Genomic DNA, 18,267 nt, shown 5'->3' with positions numbered 1-18,267 from the left:
AATGCCCTGCTGCTATACATAATACAAGTATGTATATATATCGAGGGAAATTTTTTTTTTTTTTGTTTGGTGTGAAATAGTTGAAAACGTTTATTCTGGCAATGCCTAAAATAGCTCGCTGAATAATGAACTGGAGAAAGAATTTATTTGATTGTTTCTACACATATTGAATGGGCTACCCCCGGCAACAAGAACTTATGTGAATTCTCTTGCTTATATTTATATATATAGTTTCTTTTATTTTTTTTTGTTAATGATTTGGCACGTGACAATGAATTGGTATTTCTGTTTTTGTATTTTACAGACACAACAAATGTATGGCAGAGGCATAACAATGATGGGCATATTAAATGAAATGAGAGGCAAGTCGGTTTGTTTTTCGAGCTGCACGGTATGACATGAGAATTGGCAAAATAAAATTAATAGATGGAAAAAATAAGAATACAATAAGCACAAAGATGAACGTTGATGAACTGAAATGTAATGTATTGCAGTGTATGTAGTTATATGTTTTGATGAAATGAAAATGGCATAAATCGAATTCGAAAATAATAAAAACGTAAGAGAGAATTTGACGAGATTTAACAATATGCGCACTTGATTAACAAAATAAAGCAAAACAAAAGAAATAATTGAAATGAAAAACAAAAAGAAAAAACTATAATTTATTCGAATTTACTTTACGCAGCCACCGTGCAACTTTGTTTCGGACCTATCCGCACTTTTTTTTTATTCTTGCAGAACGTTCTTTTAATAATTAAGGTATTATTTAATTCATTTGTTCTAAATATTTGGTTACTTGAGGGTTAATAACTTTTGTAGTTTTTATTTTGGGCCAACAAACTGGTTGTTCTGTCAACTGTTGTATAGCATTAAATTAAAGATTCGTTCAATATAGCATGAGAATGATGTAGGGATCTATAAAATATATCACAAGGGGCTTGTTTTTTTCTTTTGAGATCTCAGCTTAGCTTACAGTTGCTGTTATTTACGAGCTACTAAATAGATATATTTGTGTAATTAAGAGATACGAGATATAATGAGATCCTAGACTTTGGTCCTTTTATTTAAATTGTTCTAGCTAACTGCTAATCAGGGAATTGTTCTACACATAAACTTGAGAGAAACTGATTTTGATAACAAGAAAGTGGTACGTACCTGTTGCTCGGCTAATGCGCGCTCACGATCGTGTGGCAAGTACGTAGGCGCCATAACGAGGCGCAGTTGCTGCTCCTCCTGTATGATACGCTGGCGAAGCGTTTGCATTTGTTGTTGATACACATCGATTTGGGACAACGTTTGCTCGAGGCTCTGCGATTTGGTCTTAACCACATCGCCAAGTCCATCGAGCAATCGCACCAAATCGTCAACGTTCTCGCTAAGGCGTGGATCGCCACCCATGCCATTGCGGAAGTGTACCTGCCGGATAGCAAAAGAAAAGTGGCGCATGGAAAAGCGTTTCTCCATTAGCTATAAGCATCCGCATACTTACCTCTAATTTTTCAATCGACAATCTAAGTTTGGTTTTTTGCACATTAATATCGGCCAGAGTCTTTTCACAATAGCCTAGTTGATCGCGCAGGGGTTTCTTCAGCTGTGGTGAGGAGTCCAATGTCTGTTTGGTCTTTTCATGCCATTGTCGTATATCCTTGATCTTGCGTTCGCATTGATCCCACTCCTCGCAGGCTTCCTGCAGCAGTGAGTTCTGCAATGGGATTCACAAAGAATAAAGAATTGGAAAGAGAATTAATAGTAATTGTATATGTTCGATAATGCAGTAGTTTACCCTCTCCAGTAGCACCGCTTCCACGGATATCTTCGCATCCTCAGCCTGCTGCAGCTTGTCCTTGAGATCGCCCACAGTTGTCACTTGACCAATGTGTTCCAGTTCCTTGTCCATTTCGCTCAAATGCTTCACAATCGGTTTAATACTTTTCACAGCCGTCGCATAATCATTCAGCTTATTGCGTGCCTCGGGCAACGTGCGCAGCTCAATCGTTTGATCGATGAACGTACGCTTCTCGGCCACCCAAGACATCACAATTTGATACAGATTCATGAAACGAGTCCATGCATCCAAACTATCGCCCACAGCCTGTTTCTTCTCGTCTAACCAACCGCGCACCTGGGCCAATTGAGCGGCCAACTGATCGATTGTTGTCTGCACCAGCGTCTTCTCCTCGCTGTTGCGACTATTCTCAATAATCAGCTGTCCGTTGGTCTTGACCAGCGTAAAGCGTTCGTAAATGGTGCCGATTTCATGATTGATACGCTGCAGCAGCTCCTTCATCTGTGTCGGCTCCAAGGTGCGCTCTTGCACCTGAACCTCGGCCTGCATAAGCCAGCGCTGAATCTCATCGACACCGGCAAGATATTCGGTGCGAACGGTCTTGGCGCGCTTGAAATCCTTCTCTTTGGTCTCCATGGCTACCTGCACGCGTTCCGCTAACAGTTCGAGTGCGGTAAACTCTTGGGCAATATCGCTGGGCAATAGATTCTGTTTGGTTTGATAGAGCGTTTGCGTTTGTGCGACAAGCGCGCGACTTTCTTCGGCTGCCTGTTTCACCTGGCTGTTGATTGTGATGAGTGCTTGTTCCGTTTGGGCAATGTGTTCGTCGTAGACGTGTACGGATTGCAATTGATCGTGCAGTGCGTTCAACTTGTCCTGCAGCTGCGAGATGCGGCGGAACACTTGTTCGATCTCCTCGAGATCCTTGCTAACTTGTTGGTCCTTATCGCGTAATGTATCGTTCAATCTGTGAAATATATAATTGAGAGCAAAAAGAAAAGAAATATTGCCCGGGGCGTATTAGTCAATGACGTATCTCGGCACAAGTAAAATATATGCCTATATAATATGTAAACAGTGCGTTTGTGTTTGTGAGGTTTCTATGAGAAAACCACGCGGTTGTCTTCTTTTGCTCTAGAATAGAATTCAGCTACGCGTGCTGCAACACAATTTTAATATATCTTGTATATTTAGATTATATATCGATATATATGCGATATATATTATACAAAAAGTTATTTTTTGAAGAAAGCACAAAGGCTGAAGTTTTTCAATAATTCTCTATATATCCAAATGGGCTGGCCAAAAGATGATGATGTGATCTCTGTTGCTGTGTTGGCCTCGAGGCGTTGCGAAGATTTCCGTGAAAATTGAATGCTGCCGTTTCGCTACAAGAGAGTTTTCTAAATGACTGAACGAAACGCGAAATTTTTCTTCGCCACCAGACTACAAATTTCAAATTCGAAATTCGGAAATTCAAATTTCAATATGAGGTTTCTTCTACGTGATTCTGTGAAGCACCTTGAACTGCTTTGAGAGACAGCGCGAGAGAGGAGAGACAGAGTGAAAGAGCAAACCGATTGAGAGCGTGAGCATTTTTCGAAAATTTCTTGCTTCGTTTGTTGGCCTTTTACATTTTGTTCTGCTATTGCTATTATTGTTTTATTTTTATTGTTTGTTAATATTATTTATGTTGTCCGCTGCTTGGCCTGCTTCTGAACACGGCTGCGTTTATTTTTATGCTTGAATTTATAATTATATTCGGTATTTATGTTTATTTATTTGCATTCAACGGCGAGCAGAACTGCAGCTGACGTCATCGTGGCACGCTGCACATTTGAAATGATTCGAAATGATTCAATTCGCAGACACTTGAAGACTTTTGATATTTACTTTTACACTCTCCATAGATTCGTCTTGATTCCAGTCTGTGACGCATATATGTGTATTGCTCATACGCCATGTGGGCGCTAGCAAATTGATGCCAACAAGTGTTTTAGTACTTGAGGGGCAGCAATTAAAAAAAGAAAATCAGACAAATAACTAAAGACATGTTGGAAGCAACTACAATATTTTATGAAGGACGCCGCGTCTGTGCGCTCTCTCGTTGAATGCCCTTTACATCAAAAGTAACAACAAAAAATAAGAACAAGATGAGGCAAAAGTAGAAGTAGAAGAACAATAACGGAAGAGCAACGTGCCATGATGAGGCCAAGTCAACACATTTGGCTGCCGGCCAATTAAGGCTGAAACACATTTTCGACAAAAGTTTTTTAGCGAATTAATTGTAAAAAGAACAGCAACACAAACAAATGAAAAAAAATAAATATACAACTGAAAAAATGGACAACAAATGTTAAAGTTCAGCGAGCACCACTGAGAAGAACTTTGCTGGGAATTAATTATGGAATTTAAAGTGTGAAAATTTCACTTAAAAACTGTCACCCCAAATTAGCTATTTAATCTCTTTTCGCAAAAAAAAAAAACTAAACTAAACTAATATTTTGCGTCAACAAAGAAAAAAAAACAAAACAACGTTATAGAAAGCGTAAGAAAACGGCAGCAAAGAAAATCGTCAATAAAATTTGTTGTGTCTTTTGCTATTTTCAGAGTCGTTTGCCATTTTGCTAATGTACAAATTAACGTATTAAATTTAGTGCATATCTGAGATTTAAATGGCAAACTATGCGAACAATGCGAGCGCCAATGTGAAAAGCGAAAGCAACGTCGCATACATTGACGCGTGTGTTGTTATAAATAACAATGTACTATTTATGTATCAAGTCTATCAAATAAGCCAGAGAGCTAATGTCCATAACAACAAACTGACAAGTCATAGTTTGATCAATTATTGTAATCAGACTGCTGCTCACGCTCTGTCGATAAGCAATTTGAAGATTTGTTTTTAGTCATTGCTTCTCTTTGGCCTTTTTATGAGGGTGACTTATTTGTTGCTGAGAAGCCGACGACGACAACGACAACGACGACGTCATCATCATTTTAAATCAGAGACACGCGCCGAATCGCAAACATTCTCAATAATAAAATCAAATAAAATAAAAGCGACAACAAGTCGAACAACACCTGACGACCTCGTTGCTGCCGCTTCTATTAAAGACCGGACCCCGGGGACCGAACTGAGACCCACCCCTTTTAGAGTCTAGATAGAGATTGAGGCTGAATTTAGCATAGGCGACGACTTGAGCTTTATGTCGATGACTTAATCATGCCACACGGTGGAATCAACACAACGTTTACACACTTTATTTTTAAAGTGTTGTCTACATCTTATTTGTTTTTTTTTTTTGCTTTAAACATTCACCTTTTGCTTTTGACGACGCGTTTAATATGAGTGCGTGTTAGCAATTAGCATTCGCTTCTTTCTCTTTTTCGCTTTTCTATTCTGCGCTTCAACTGCGGTTTTATTCCGCTCTTTTGTGTTTTTCTGGCCAATATACAAATTGTTAGCGACAACAGTCGCACCTCCTCCGATGGGGAGGCAGATGTGTGCTCAACAATTGTTAACTTGCTTCTTTTTTTTTGTGCTTAGTACTTTGCTTTAAACTTGAATTTCTTGCGAAATTCAGCAGCTTCCTCAACGTTGCGTATACGCCTGGTAATCCACAAATCGGCGTTTTCAAGTGCATCGCAAATAATCGCATGAAAATAAATAGAAATAGAAAATTGCGTAAAGTGTGCTACTAGACAGCCAGTTATTTTCAATGTTAAATACTTTTCCGTTGCTTCTCTCTTGAGGGTCTCGTCGACGGGGGCTGCTTTTGTGTGTGTGTGTGTATTTTCTTGTTTTACTGCTTCTATTTGTCTACGATCCTCCTCTTAATTAAGATTTATATTATTTGAATTTAAAAATATGCGTCTATATATATATTTAATGCTCGGGCGGGCGTTCGCTTCTTCGTATTTAGTTTCCAGCCATCCAGTTATAAAAAACACGTCCGCTTGCAACTAACTCTAAATAAAAACTAAAATATTCTCAGCGCGAAAAAGTTGCCAAAAAGTGTGTTTCACTTTGCCTCCGTCGTTTCAACAGCGCTGCGCTGCGCCGCTGTCGAGGTGAAGTGAGCGCACTCAGGAGAGGCGAATGCGAGAGGCGAGGTGATCGTTAACAGCGGAACGCGAGACGGAAATAAAAGAACGAAAACTGCTACCGCAACTCACCACAGTCAGATACAACAAAACGCAAACACACAATCGCACACATCATTAACATATTACAAAGTGTGTGCTGGGCGAGAGTGAAAGAGAAAGGCAAGCAACAGAGCAGCAACGGTCGAAGCACTAAAAATTATTATTATTAAAAGTTTGCATATGCGCTTGGCATTGAAAATGAGGCAAACGGCAAAGCGTCTTACTCATTAACCGAACAAATTCGCCGCTGACTTCAGCCGACAAATATGCCGTAAAAATCACCAAAAAAAAAACAAAGTCAAAATAAATCCCAATATACTATTTTTGCGAATTGCAATTGATGAGCACATTTTTTCGCACGCAACAAGCAAATGTTGCATGGTTAGAAAGTGTGTGATAAAGGCAACAACAACATTCAGTTTGCCGGTTTAGATAACGCAACAAGAAGCCGGCATATATTCGCACACACACACACATATACATGAGCAATCAATTTTACTGAGAGAGCGACAGCGACAGTTGTTTGCCTTTGAAATGGAATGGCATTGGAACAACAGCAACTCATCAGACAGCTTTAACAGCGCGCTGTTAGGCAATAACAGCAGCAGCAACTGCTTAACAGTGTGAGCGCCATTCAAGGCGAAAAATAAATTTATAATTACGCGATTACCTCATTTGGGCAAAGTTTTTGCCTTAATTGTTGTTGTTTTGGCATGCTATGCCGCTGCCGTTGTTGTTTTCGATTGTTTTCTCTTGAATTTTTTTATGCAAAAAAAGTTGACAAACTGTCAATGCAGATGCCGAGAGCAGCTTTATAATTCGCCTTTATTTTGATTTTTTGTCGTTGTCGTTAGCTTGTTTGTGGTGCTGAAACAATTATAAAGTATTTGTGGCAAATTCGTTTGGCGCTTATCTTAATACCCTGTGCATATAGTTTTTATGTATGTGAATTTTGCCTTTACTTTTTTTTGCACATTTTTTCGCACACTGCGAATGAAGTCAGCAGCACGATTTTTGTTTACTTTTTCAATAATTGTGTTGGCTGTTTTGTTAGGTTGTTGTTTATATTCTGTAGTCATACCTAGAGAGAGAGCACAACAACTTTGGGAAGCGTCAATTGAATTCAATTATATTGAACGTAACGCTATCGAGTTTGTTTCTCGAATAAATCAATCATACGCAGAGTATTCTCAAGTCGAGTATACGTATTTACATTAGGCCGCCAGCTATTTTTAAAAGTATTACGTATAATTCAGAAATAAATAAAGCTCATTGAAGTTAATTGTTATCTACATATATTATTAATAAATTATTTAATTCCCCCGAAATACATGGAATTACTTTTCAAATCCAAAAGGCTTACGCAAAACAAATTTTAAGTATTATTTTTTTTTTTTCGAATACGAACCAAATGTTGATTAGATTCTTGCATGTTTGCCATACGAAAAAGTAAATCTCAAGTATAAATTGCATTTAAATTTTTGCGTCGCAGTTTAAGGAATATATGTTTGTATGCGGTGTATAGTTGGATGTATAATTGTCGATGACACAGCATTCGGGGTATTAGATCATTTTTTGGTTCGATGATGGCATTGTCAATGCCTCTTTTGTGCGAATAAAACTAAAATTGCGTATACCCATAGAGAAAATTTTCACACTCAATATAAACAGAAACAGAGTGATTGATCATAATAGTTGATTTTAAGTACGTTAAGTAATCAAATGCAAGTACTTTTCTGTTACAGATTGCAGCTGTTTTACGCAACAGATTTATGGTTTTAGAAGTCTGCCATTGACATGGTCGTAAAATGCATTACTGTTAATTGAAAATGGGCAACAGCTGGACCAAAACTAAAGCTAAAAGTTGTAAATATTATGTGCACATGTATATAGAAATAATCCATCTGTCATTCAATCATTTTCTTTAATCCTCCCAATTAACCCCTTCATTTAAAAAGCTATTACGCATGTAATCCAATACGATATCAAAGTAAATACAAAGATTTGGTAATCTGTAGCGCAATAAAATAGATCTTATTGGTGTGTTGTTGTTGTCTGTTTGTTGTGCATGTGTAACGAGCCGAAAACGTCACAAAACTTTTGGGGAACAACAATTGAAGAAAAAATAAAAAGAAAATAACAGCTGCTGGTCTCGTTTTTCAAAAACACACACAAGCAGGCAAAGACGAGGCAGATCGACATTGCGGCTGCGGCTGTCAGGCAAATAGCCGGATGAAACAAAATGTGTATAAAAATAAAATAAAAAAAAAACTGACGTTGATGCTGTGAATAGTCATAACACATGTCTTGGGTGAAAATTGTGTCAGTGCTGCATTAAGAAAGGCCGCGGCATGTTTTCATTTCATTTTCTTCTTTTTTTCTCGTTTTCTTATTTCAACCATTTTCTTTATGTTCTTTCTCCGCCGTGCCAAGACAAATGTTTACGTGATCGCCGGCAGACGATCCAATAACAGACGTGTCTGCTGTGGTGAAATTACGTCGCTGTTAACGAGCTGTTAAAATGTTGCCAGCAATAATGTTGCCGAGAATATGTTGCTACGTTTTTAATGGTCAACAACAAATAAGTTAAATGTATAAACGTTTGTCAAATGGCAAAACGAATTGGCAAATTGGCAGCGTTTCTCATGTTGTTTTTGCGTCAAGCGCCATACAAAAGAATTTCCGCAAAAAAAGAACAATCAAATCCACATTGATTTGAATTCTTTTTGTTTGTTTCTTTTATTTTTGTTGTCGGCGCTTATCAACACACACACACACATACTCATATGAAATGCTATTGGGAGTGTGGGATACATTTGTCTATTATCGTACGTAGCTGCCTTTAAGGCAGTCAAACTGATAAGGCCAACGATTTGGCACAGTTACCAGAGACATTGGGTATGCCCCGACTTTTGTATCAGATGTTGATATGCGTTTGGTAACAATACGAATGCGAAGAATACTTTCAGCACAGACTGTTTGTTTAGTGCAGTAAGGTCTTGAAAATTTAATGATTTACTATTCTTAGAATTTTTCAGGTTTTTATTATGTTGCGCAGTTTGGAAGCTATACATAGAAAAGTCGGCTTATGTAAGCATTACCGGAGCGTAACCGTTGGAATGACGTCAGGTTTTGACGTGAGTTTCGGCATGAAATTTCAAGAGCCGAGCTTAAATGAGTTGAGCCGAGTTGAGTGTATAAAAAAAAAAGAGTTCCACTGATGTCACAGCGATATTCTCAGCCAGAGTTGACATAAGAAGTTGCAACTGCTGATAAATGATTTGTATATAACTCGGAACTTCATGTGGAACCCGTTTAATTGACCGACGACGATCAATGGAAACAAACTAGTTAATTTAACCACATAAATTTCCATTAAATGCAAATCAATTATACAACATGTAGCGAATTCGATTTCCGGCGTTAGATTCTATTTTGATTTTTTTTCTTCTTTTTGAGCAAATTTAAGTTAACGTCACGCACAGTTAAACACTGTTCATATACATATATATACAGGCATACGAGAGCACTTGTTGAGTTTCTTCAGTATGGAATTGAATGAATTGTTTATCTAATATGTGGCATTTTAATGGGGGCAGAGTAGTACTCACTTTGATTGCTGTTCAACTAACTTATCCACTTTGGCCTGTATGGCCTCCGCCGAGGGTTTGTGTACTTCCCCAAGGAATGTGAGGATGGATTTTGAGAGCGCCTCGATTTCTTTATGTGATGATTTAAGTTCATTTGATTCCTCACGCAGTTCCTAAAGAGACACAAATCAAAACAACAACATTAATACCAAATTTACAGCAATTTGTCAGTCACGTTTTTGCTTTTGCCAATCGATCAAAGCTTTAAACAACAAAGCAAAACAAAACCAGAAAAAAAACACAAATTTTCTCGGCATTTTTAATTCGATTCCAGTTTGTATATTTTTTTTTTTGGGGCCGCTCAAAACTCACGAAGGTCAACACCAAAAACGTTGACTCGACTTTAAGGCAACATTTCGAATGGGGTTTTATAAGTAAGAGGAAAACCTATAGACAACAATAAATATTTGCGCTGAACAAAATACAAAAAAAAAACTTTTAAAATATTCGTTAAACAAACATTTTCGACTAGGATAAATTGTTGTTTTGTTTCGACCATTGAAAGCTTTTTATGGATGACAACATCGTTAATATTTAATAATACTTGACCAGGCTTAGGCATTTATGGACTGAACTTGGCTTCATTCAAATTGATTTCAATTCGAAATTACATAGGCAATTACTGCAAGCAATTATTAATTTATATTCATTCATTTATTCGGGCTGAATACTGGTAAAGAAGGAATTTTCGATATTGAAGAGTTCTACTAACCTATTTTCTATAATTTCAGAGTGTAATATAGTGTAATTGTTTAAGAAAATAATAATTATGCTGCCGCAGACACTAATTCTTTTAATAACATGACGCTAAAATTAGCTTCAAAAACTGATAAGTTTGTGTGTGTTTCTCTTCAAATCGCAATCGAACACAATCAACAATTATCGCTAGCTATGAGGTCATGCAAAAACAATACATAATAACAACAAGAAATCAGTTGATTTGCTGGTTGATTGCAATAACAAATGAGCGTCGGAGATGCCGCGTTGTATAATAAAGCGATAAATGACAATTTAAATATGTAGTATACTGGAGAAGTCTAGCGATTAAAATGGTTGAAATTGTTGCTATTTGTTAAACTAAGCCTAAAAACAAAAGTGGTAGAAACCGAAAGTCGAGAATTTGTTGACTTTTGTTTTTTACATTTTTGTTGTTCGTTTTGTGCCAATCATTAACAGCAGTTTGGACAGCTGCTAAAGCTCGCCATCAAAGAGAGACCGAGAGGAGCGCCCAAGAGAGCGTCAGAGAGACAGATAGACAGAGAGAGAGAGAGAGAGAGAGAGAGAGAGAGAGCGGAAGCTCTGAGTCAAATCGTCGATGACCATGAACTTGACGGCGGCGTAACATTGTTGATATACTATGCAAGTATATATATATATATATATGTATTATATATGTAAGTCTGCCTATATATGAAACGCACACATAGTTTGACATTAGCAGAAACAAAATCGGGGTTTGGGGGTGGTCAACTGCTAAATAAATGAATGAAATTTTGTATTTCGTATATGCGACAGCAAACTACAACAACAATAAATCAATTAAGTCTGTCCATGAGCTCATAAGCCCTAAATAGTAAAGCTAATGCTTCAAGATTATGTAAATTACGAATGTGATTGTATAAAGCACAACATTTTAGATACTATTGTATTGTATTGGCTGAACTCACCTGAATGGCATTCTTTGTATCTTCCAAATGACGTCGGGACCTTACAGTTGGGTCGACATTGCGGAACTTATCGGCCAAACGTCCTAATGCCTTCTCCCAGTCGTGCAGGCTATTCTCAAATGTATCCCAATGCTCGGCCAACTGTTGCAGATTGTCACGTCGCTGTTCCAGGCTACGCACCAGATCCTGCCAGCTGCGATTCAAATTCGCGTTATCCTGTTCAATCAATTGACGATTGCGGGCGTCGGCTTGCCTTATCAGGGATTGTGCCTGCTGGTTCACTAGCGATAGATCGCTGTTCTGGCTCTGCAAGCAACAACAACAACAACGACAGCGCAAGGCAACGAGAAAAACGTTAAATTTTTGTACAAATAATATTGCTGCACTTTGATGCAAGTGCAAGTATGCATATATGCTATATTTGTTTTGGTTTATGTATAGGTATTACAAATTAAATATATAAATTGAGTATCGAGTACACTGCCTATCTATAGGTTCGTTTATTTGTTTTCTTTTTGTTTTTTTTTTTAGTGTATTTTAGAGTTATTTCGACAACGCCGTCTGCGTTTCACTTGACACATTTTTCATTATTTCTAACATCTTTCTTTTTGTTGTTCAACTTTGACATATGCGTGTGTGGCACAAGCTGCCGAAGCTTACCTAAAGTGGAAACGCACACGCACTCACACGTTTAAGCACGCACGCACACAGACACACGCTGGTGAGTGTATCTTCGACCGCAGCACTTGCTAATTGTAGCACTTAAAAAATGTATCTTTTTCTTTTTGTGTTGTTGCTTTTCTGTACAAAACGATGTACATAGATTTCTTTAATAGATTTCCTGCTTCTTCTATTTTTTATTGTTGATGACGTTAGCTTTAAATTCGATTGCTGTCGTCTGCTTCTGCTTCTTCTTCTTCTTTTCTCAATTTGCGCTTTTCAAGCACATGGTACACACATCGTATATATATATAAATATGTATATATGTAAGTTTGAAACGGCAAACGAAACGGGTAATTCAAATTTAACAAAGCTTCTCCGCACGACACAAAATAACACTAGTTTCTTTTCTCTTATTTGCTTCTCGCTGTTTGTTTTTAAATTTTATTTTGCTTTGTCGCTGGTTTCGTCACTATATAGACCGCATAATACGAACAAAAAATAAGGTCTGACAACCGCACAGATAAACGTCTCAACTAGAAGTGAATTTCACAAAAAGCCTCCTCACACGCCAGTGCCCAAAGCATGAGTTAGAACACCCAACCAAGAGAGACACTTTTGTCGCCAGCGAGTTACTCTGAGCGTAAAGAGCGGCGAAAAACAACCAGCAAAGAGAGCGTCGAGTGTCGGTATTGTCGGTTTTGTTTGCTGAACACGTTTTTGCCACCACATGGTAACACTTTTCGGCTGAGGGGGTCAGTGTATCGGGTGGGCGTAGGCAAAGGCGTGGGCCGTACATATAAGAAGAGCGAGAGCGTCGAATTTTTTTTTGTCGTGCTCATGACAAACGTCATACTTTGCACCAACACATGGGCAATATCACGTATACGCCACCGCCGTCACTAACACAATTGGCTGTGCCACAAGCCGGCACAAGCCCTGCAACAACAAATCAGCTGTGCGGCGAGAGCACCGCAACGTGAAACGAAGCTCGCTCTTAAAGCTCGCTCAACTTACACTCAGCTCGCTCGGTCAACACAAAAAAAGCTGCTAAACATGTGTTTGTTGCTGTTACAATGTGACAATGTCGAGGGATGGCAGAACAGACCTTCAAAACTCAAGTTACCATTGTGTATTCACAACACGAAAACGAAATAAACAATACTGTGGATAGTAAAAGTTTGGACATGAAAATGATCCAAGCGGAGTAAACACTCAAGATACACTCAGATTTTGAATAATTTAATTCGGCACAATAAAGAATTATCGCCAATCAGAATAATTTTCGAAAAATTGGAATCATACATTTGAAACAGTATTTGTCTGTAAATTAAAACGACCTTGAAATTCATGGCTTTCAATTAATTAAAGCTAAAGTAAAGTACTGTAGGTTCTGTATAAAGAATAATAAACTTTTTCGTTTAAACTAAAAATATACGAAGACATTCTTAATACCTAACAAAAGTTCCCGTGCAAATTATCCACTCTTCAGTGTTACTACTAATAAAAAATCAAACAAGTGGACTCAGCAACTCGCTTTATCTTATCAAATGAGGTAATAAACGACTTAAATTATTATCAACTAAAAACAGATACGATGAATTTATAGTAATACCAATTTAATTACCTCGTTACTTGAAAACTTTTACTTGGAAACTAAACCACAATATTAGCTAGAAACGCTACTTTGATTGCGCATCCCTCACAAACTGGTTATACTCTGTAGTTAGCGACTGTAGCCGCCTCTGATGATGTCATGAGCCTAACTCAATGACAACAAAAAACAGCAACAACATCAGCTGGGATTATAGTAAGCATCAAATACTCGTAAATGCGTGCTATGCCTTCTGTCTGGCTTTAGCGATGTTTGTCAGTCGATGATAAGACAGTCAAGTGCAGGTTAATAGTTGAACTCATTAATAAGTTTTCAAGGTAACAGACGGAGAGACATAAATATGAAAGTAAACAACTATGTCGCGCACACACAATTAAAAGAGTACACTACCGAAAAAATTAAAGAGCGAGAGTGAGTGTGCTAAGAGAATATGTTGGAAGAGTCAAGTCAAGCATTGCTTTTACCGGCCGGCAAATCGTATTGCACTCTGGGTAAAAGTAATCGTGACTGTGGATACATTCTCAAAAAAAACTTGCAGATACATATTTCTCGCTTTGCTTTCCAGTTTTTTGTCGGTTCAAGTAGTGAATGTGTCACACTTGAGCAAAACAGGTCTTCTTTCATACACAAGATTTGAACTTAAATGTAGAGAGCTATATAAATATTTACATATGCACATAAAGACAATAAATTAAATCTCAGGCTAAGCTAAATCCTAAATAAAGTTCGCAGTCTTTTTATAGTTACAGAATTGTAAGACAATAAAGTTGATAAACTTGGCTTAATTAAGGTAAAAGTGAACTAAACAAAAAATATATATTTTTGAACTAGTTTAGTTGATTGTATCTTAAATCAGATTTTAACATTTTTAAGCCTACTTTTTTTGCTGAAACTATTGACAGTTTAAAACCAGAAGAACTGGATTAGTAGCTCATTATTCCTAGAGCAGGCTTTTATATAATTTGTAAATTGAGATCTATAGCAAATGATATACGAACTATGCCAAAACATGGCAAATTTTGCCTACTTTGAATAAGCGGACAAAGAGAATATCACAACATTCTTATTGTTTTACATAACTGATTAAACAAATTTGCAAAAATTATTAACGAATCCCTTGCTTAAAAAATATTATGTATTTCGGTAATACCCAGTTCTAAGTAACCATCCACTTAGGGTATAAAATCAATTGATATCTGACTTGTCAACTCACCTGTACATTTCCAATGGCATGCGACAGCTTCTGAATATTAAAGTGAAGACCAGCCAAATTCTGTACAGGCTCATCGCTGAATTTGGTGCGTTCGATGGTGGCCTTGACGCGATCGATGGACTGTTGGTATTCACGCCAGCGTTCCGCTTCCTTTTCGAGCTCACTCTGTTGGGTCTTGGCATTGGCCAATGTGTTGGCCAACTTGGTCTGGAACTGTGCCAATTCGGCGGACAGCTCTGATTGCTCGTAGTTGTTCAACGAGGACCAGATCTTGTCGGATGCCTCCTGGATTTGCTTGTGCACCAAATTACGAATGGGTGCCTCGTTGCTGAAGAAGATCTTGTGCTCATCCAGATCATGAACCAGATGCTCGTAGTCGATGCCATGCTGGCTGTTCTGCAAACGAAGCTCAGCTTCGTGGACCCAATCGTTGAATTTGGCCACCAGTTGCATGTACTCCAAACGCGAATCGCGATTGTTCTTCAAGTACTTCTCGCGTTCCTCCAACTCGTGGGGCAGCGAGGCGACCAGTGAACGACCCTCGGAGAGCATTTCCAGCAGAGAGCTGGGCATGCCCAACTCTGTCTTGACGCTGTCGTTGATTTTGTTGAACTTTTGCAAATGGTCATCAATTTCCTTGCTGAGCGCATGATGTTTCTGCAGTTCACGTTCCACTGACTCGGGATCGCGATCCAATAATGGACGTGACTTGGCAGCACCTTCATTGCTGTGCAACCAGTCGAGAATATCGCTCAACTCGGCGGCCATCTTCTTGTGGGATTCGAGCTGCAGTTGATGCTTCTGGCGTTGCGACTCAACAGCCTTGCGAAGATTTTGCAATTGATTCTTCAGCGATTGCAGCTGCTCGGTGATGCTGTTCTTATCCGCAGCATTGCCTTCGGAGGCAATCTTTTGGCCCTTATCGTTGGCCGAAGCGAGCAAGCCTTCGCACTCTTGAATCTTAACAATCACATTGTCGTACTTGTTAATCTTATCCTCCAGACTGTCGGGCGAGTTCTCTATATCGATGATGACATCAGTGTACTTCATAATGAAGGCAATAATCTCATTGATCAAAGCAATGAACTGCTCGCGCAGTAGCAACAGTTGACGAAGATGCGCCAATTGATCCTCAATCATTTTGATCATATCATCCTGTTGGCTCAGAATGCTTTGGAGTTCGGGCAGATCATCCATTTGCATGTCACCCATTTTGTGCTTGCTGTCCTTGAGTTCCTTGAGTATGCCTTCATAGGCGCCCAACAGATCTTGCACATCTTCAATTCGTGAGCCAATTGGACGATTGAGTTCACGTAAACGCTGCTGAATGGCGCCAAGGAATTGACTGCAATCAGCCAATCTATTTTTGGCATCCTTGTACTTCTTGATGTGATCACCTAAGGTGTTAGTGCGATCATCAATCGTTTGCTTGATGCGTGCATAGCGATCCTTCATGTTCTTAATGTCATCGTTGAGCTTCAGCTTGTCGGCATTGCTGAGCGTGGGCAAGATGCTCTTGCCCTGCTCGGACACATCGTTGATAAGTCCACCCTTGTTCTCAGCGTCCTGCAGCAGCTTCTTGTAGTGCGCCAACTGTTCCTCCAACACGGGTAAACTGGTGGTACGCAATTCGCCTTCGGTGGCAGTTTCCATTTCATTTAACCAATCGCCCATGTTCTTCATAGAATCCTCAAAAGCTTTGCGACCCTGAAGCAGATCATCCAAGGACTTGCCACGCTTGCCGCTCTCATCCTTCAGTGTCTGATAGTCAGCTGCGATTTCATCGAGAATCTTTTGAAGCGCCGCCTTGTCAGCATCGCCGCAATCCTTCATGATATTGGCCGCTTGACGCTGCACATCGCTTAGCACGCTGTCATTGAATTGCTTGGCATCATCATCGTATTTCTTGTTCTCCTGGATTTTCTTCTCAATCTCTGCAGAGGTCAATGGATGATAAACTGGCAATTTGCGCACTTCGGATATTTTGGATTTCAGCCATTGACGAGCCTTGTCCAAATCATTCTCCAGTGCCTTACGCGCCTTGCTCGCCTCCAAAGCTTTGTCAAGCTCAGCCTTGAGGACGCCAGATAAGTTGCGATTCTCACTGTTAAGATTACGCAGCGCAGATTCCAATTGTGCGTACTCGGCAGATTCCAGTTCGGGCTGCATGTTGGCAATGCGCTTCTCAAGCACATCGGCAAGCGACTGCTTGGCCTCTGCATCCTTCATTAAGCTCTTAATCTTCTGCTGACGAGCCTCTGCATCTTTAGGAGTGAATCCAAGTGCAGCAGGAGTTTGGAGCTCATCGATTTGCTGCTTAACCCACAGTTGGAGCTGCTCGATTTCACCCTTAGCGCCATCAACGCCCTTGTTGGTCACATCCAGCAGCTGAGCCTTGCGATCGATGCGCTTGCCAAGATCAGCAAAGCGACGATCCAACGATTTCATTTGCTCTTCGACTTGTTGGCCATCTAGGTTGCTAATCACCTCAGCCACTTGAGCTGCCTTGCCCTTGAGCTCTTGGATCTTGGGATGTCCTTGCAATTCATACTCGTTCTTGATCTCATTGATGGCAGCCATCTTCTGGGCACAATTGAGGCCAGAGCCGCGATCGAGCACATCCATACGCTTAATCAATGTATCGAACCAATTCTGCACATCCTGCATGCCCTGGCGATAGCCATCGATGACATTCTGACCCGCCTGCTTCTTGGCAATGGCGTCCATCAGCTCTGATTCCAGCTTGTCGATGTTATCATCCAGATCGGTGTCCTCATCGCCCACTGCAAAGTAAGTAATATAAATTATATATTTATTTTAATACAATTTTTTTTTAATGAACTTACATGATCCCGTCATTTCCAGCATAAGCTGGGAACGCTTATCGCCAATGGAATTAAGCAGATCATTCATAGACACCAGCTCCTGTTGTGCGGCCTCAGAGCGTAGCTTGCAAGGCCTCATCAGCCAGTCGGCGACTGAGCCTTGTTGTTTCTTTACCCAATCCTGCAGTTCAGCGCGCTGCTTCTGCTGTTGCTCCAGCTCGCTAACGGATGCAGTCAAACCACCCAAGTGGGATTGCACCTGAGAACATTTGGGAATTCCGTAATTAATTAAATGATTTGCATGAATGAGACACGAGTTAATGTCAACATTGTGTTTAGTATTGAATTACGGAATATTAAAGCCAAGAGCCGCCACCAGTCGAGTGTCTGAATGTCTTACCTTAGCGACAAGTGCATTCAGCTTGCTCACGTGTGCACTATTCAAGCGTACTATACGACGATAGTTCGTAATACTCTCGTGAGCAATTGGATCCATTAACGCCTCATTCACTTCGCTGAGCTCAACGTCATCGACATCATCACCATCTTCATCGACATTCTTCGTTGAGCTCTGAGTATTTGGCGTTGGCTTTGGTCAACAAATGAATAGCACAGGCAGGAGCAAAAGTGGGCGTGGTAGTGCGGTTTTACAACAACAGTTACGGTGCAGCAACAAAAGTTAGAGCGGTGTTTTTTTT

At 39.5% G+C, this 18,267-nt stretch overlaps 1 protein-coding gene across 22 annotated transcripts in view; it reads right to left on the bottom strand.

Annotated features, from left to right (window-relative positions):
* Nucleotides 1-18,267, bottom strand: part of LOC133850817 (muscle-specific protein 300 kDa) — a 121,149-nt gene that overhangs the window by 50,785 nt on the left and 52,097 nt on the right. For 16 of the 22 annotated variants that reach the window (XM_062287034.1, XM_062287035.1, XM_062287045.1 and 13 more), the window contains 8 exons: nucleotides 17,970-18,158; nucleotides 17,591-17,828; nucleotides 14,745-17,527; nucleotides 11,256-11,561; nucleotides 9,550-9,701; nucleotides 1,787-2,756; nucleotides 1,493-1,705; nucleotides 1,159-1,419 (listed from right to left, as the gene is read on the bottom strand). In XM_062287034.1, the coding sequence (XP_062143018.1) occupies nucleotides 1,159-1,419; nucleotides 1,493-1,705; nucleotides 1,787-2,756; nucleotides 9,550-9,701; nucleotides 11,256-11,561; nucleotides 14,745-17,527; nucleotides 17,591-17,828; nucleotides 17,970-18,158 (5,112 nt within the window). Of the gene's footprint in view, nucleotides 1-722; nucleotides 1,106-1,158; nucleotides 1,420-1,492; nucleotides 1,706-1,786; nucleotides 2,757-9,549; nucleotides 9,702-11,255; nucleotides 11,562-14,744; nucleotides 17,528-17,590; nucleotides 17,829-17,969; nucleotides 18,159-18,267 lie in introns of those variants that run through there. The other 6 variants (XM_062287036.1, XM_062287046.1, XM_062287047.1 and 3 more) reach the window with 2 other exon arrangements.

This window comes from Drosophila sulfurigaster, chromosome 2L, assembly GCF_023558435.1.
Source record: "Drosophila sulfurigaster albostrigata strain 15112-1811.04 chromosome 2L, ASM2355843v2, whole genome shotgun sequence".
Taxonomy (NCBI): domain Eukaryota; kingdom Metazoa; phylum Arthropoda; class Insecta; order Diptera; family Drosophilidae; genus Drosophila; species Drosophila sulfurigaster.
This window is presented reverse-complemented; position numbering and strand designations above follow the sequence as displayed.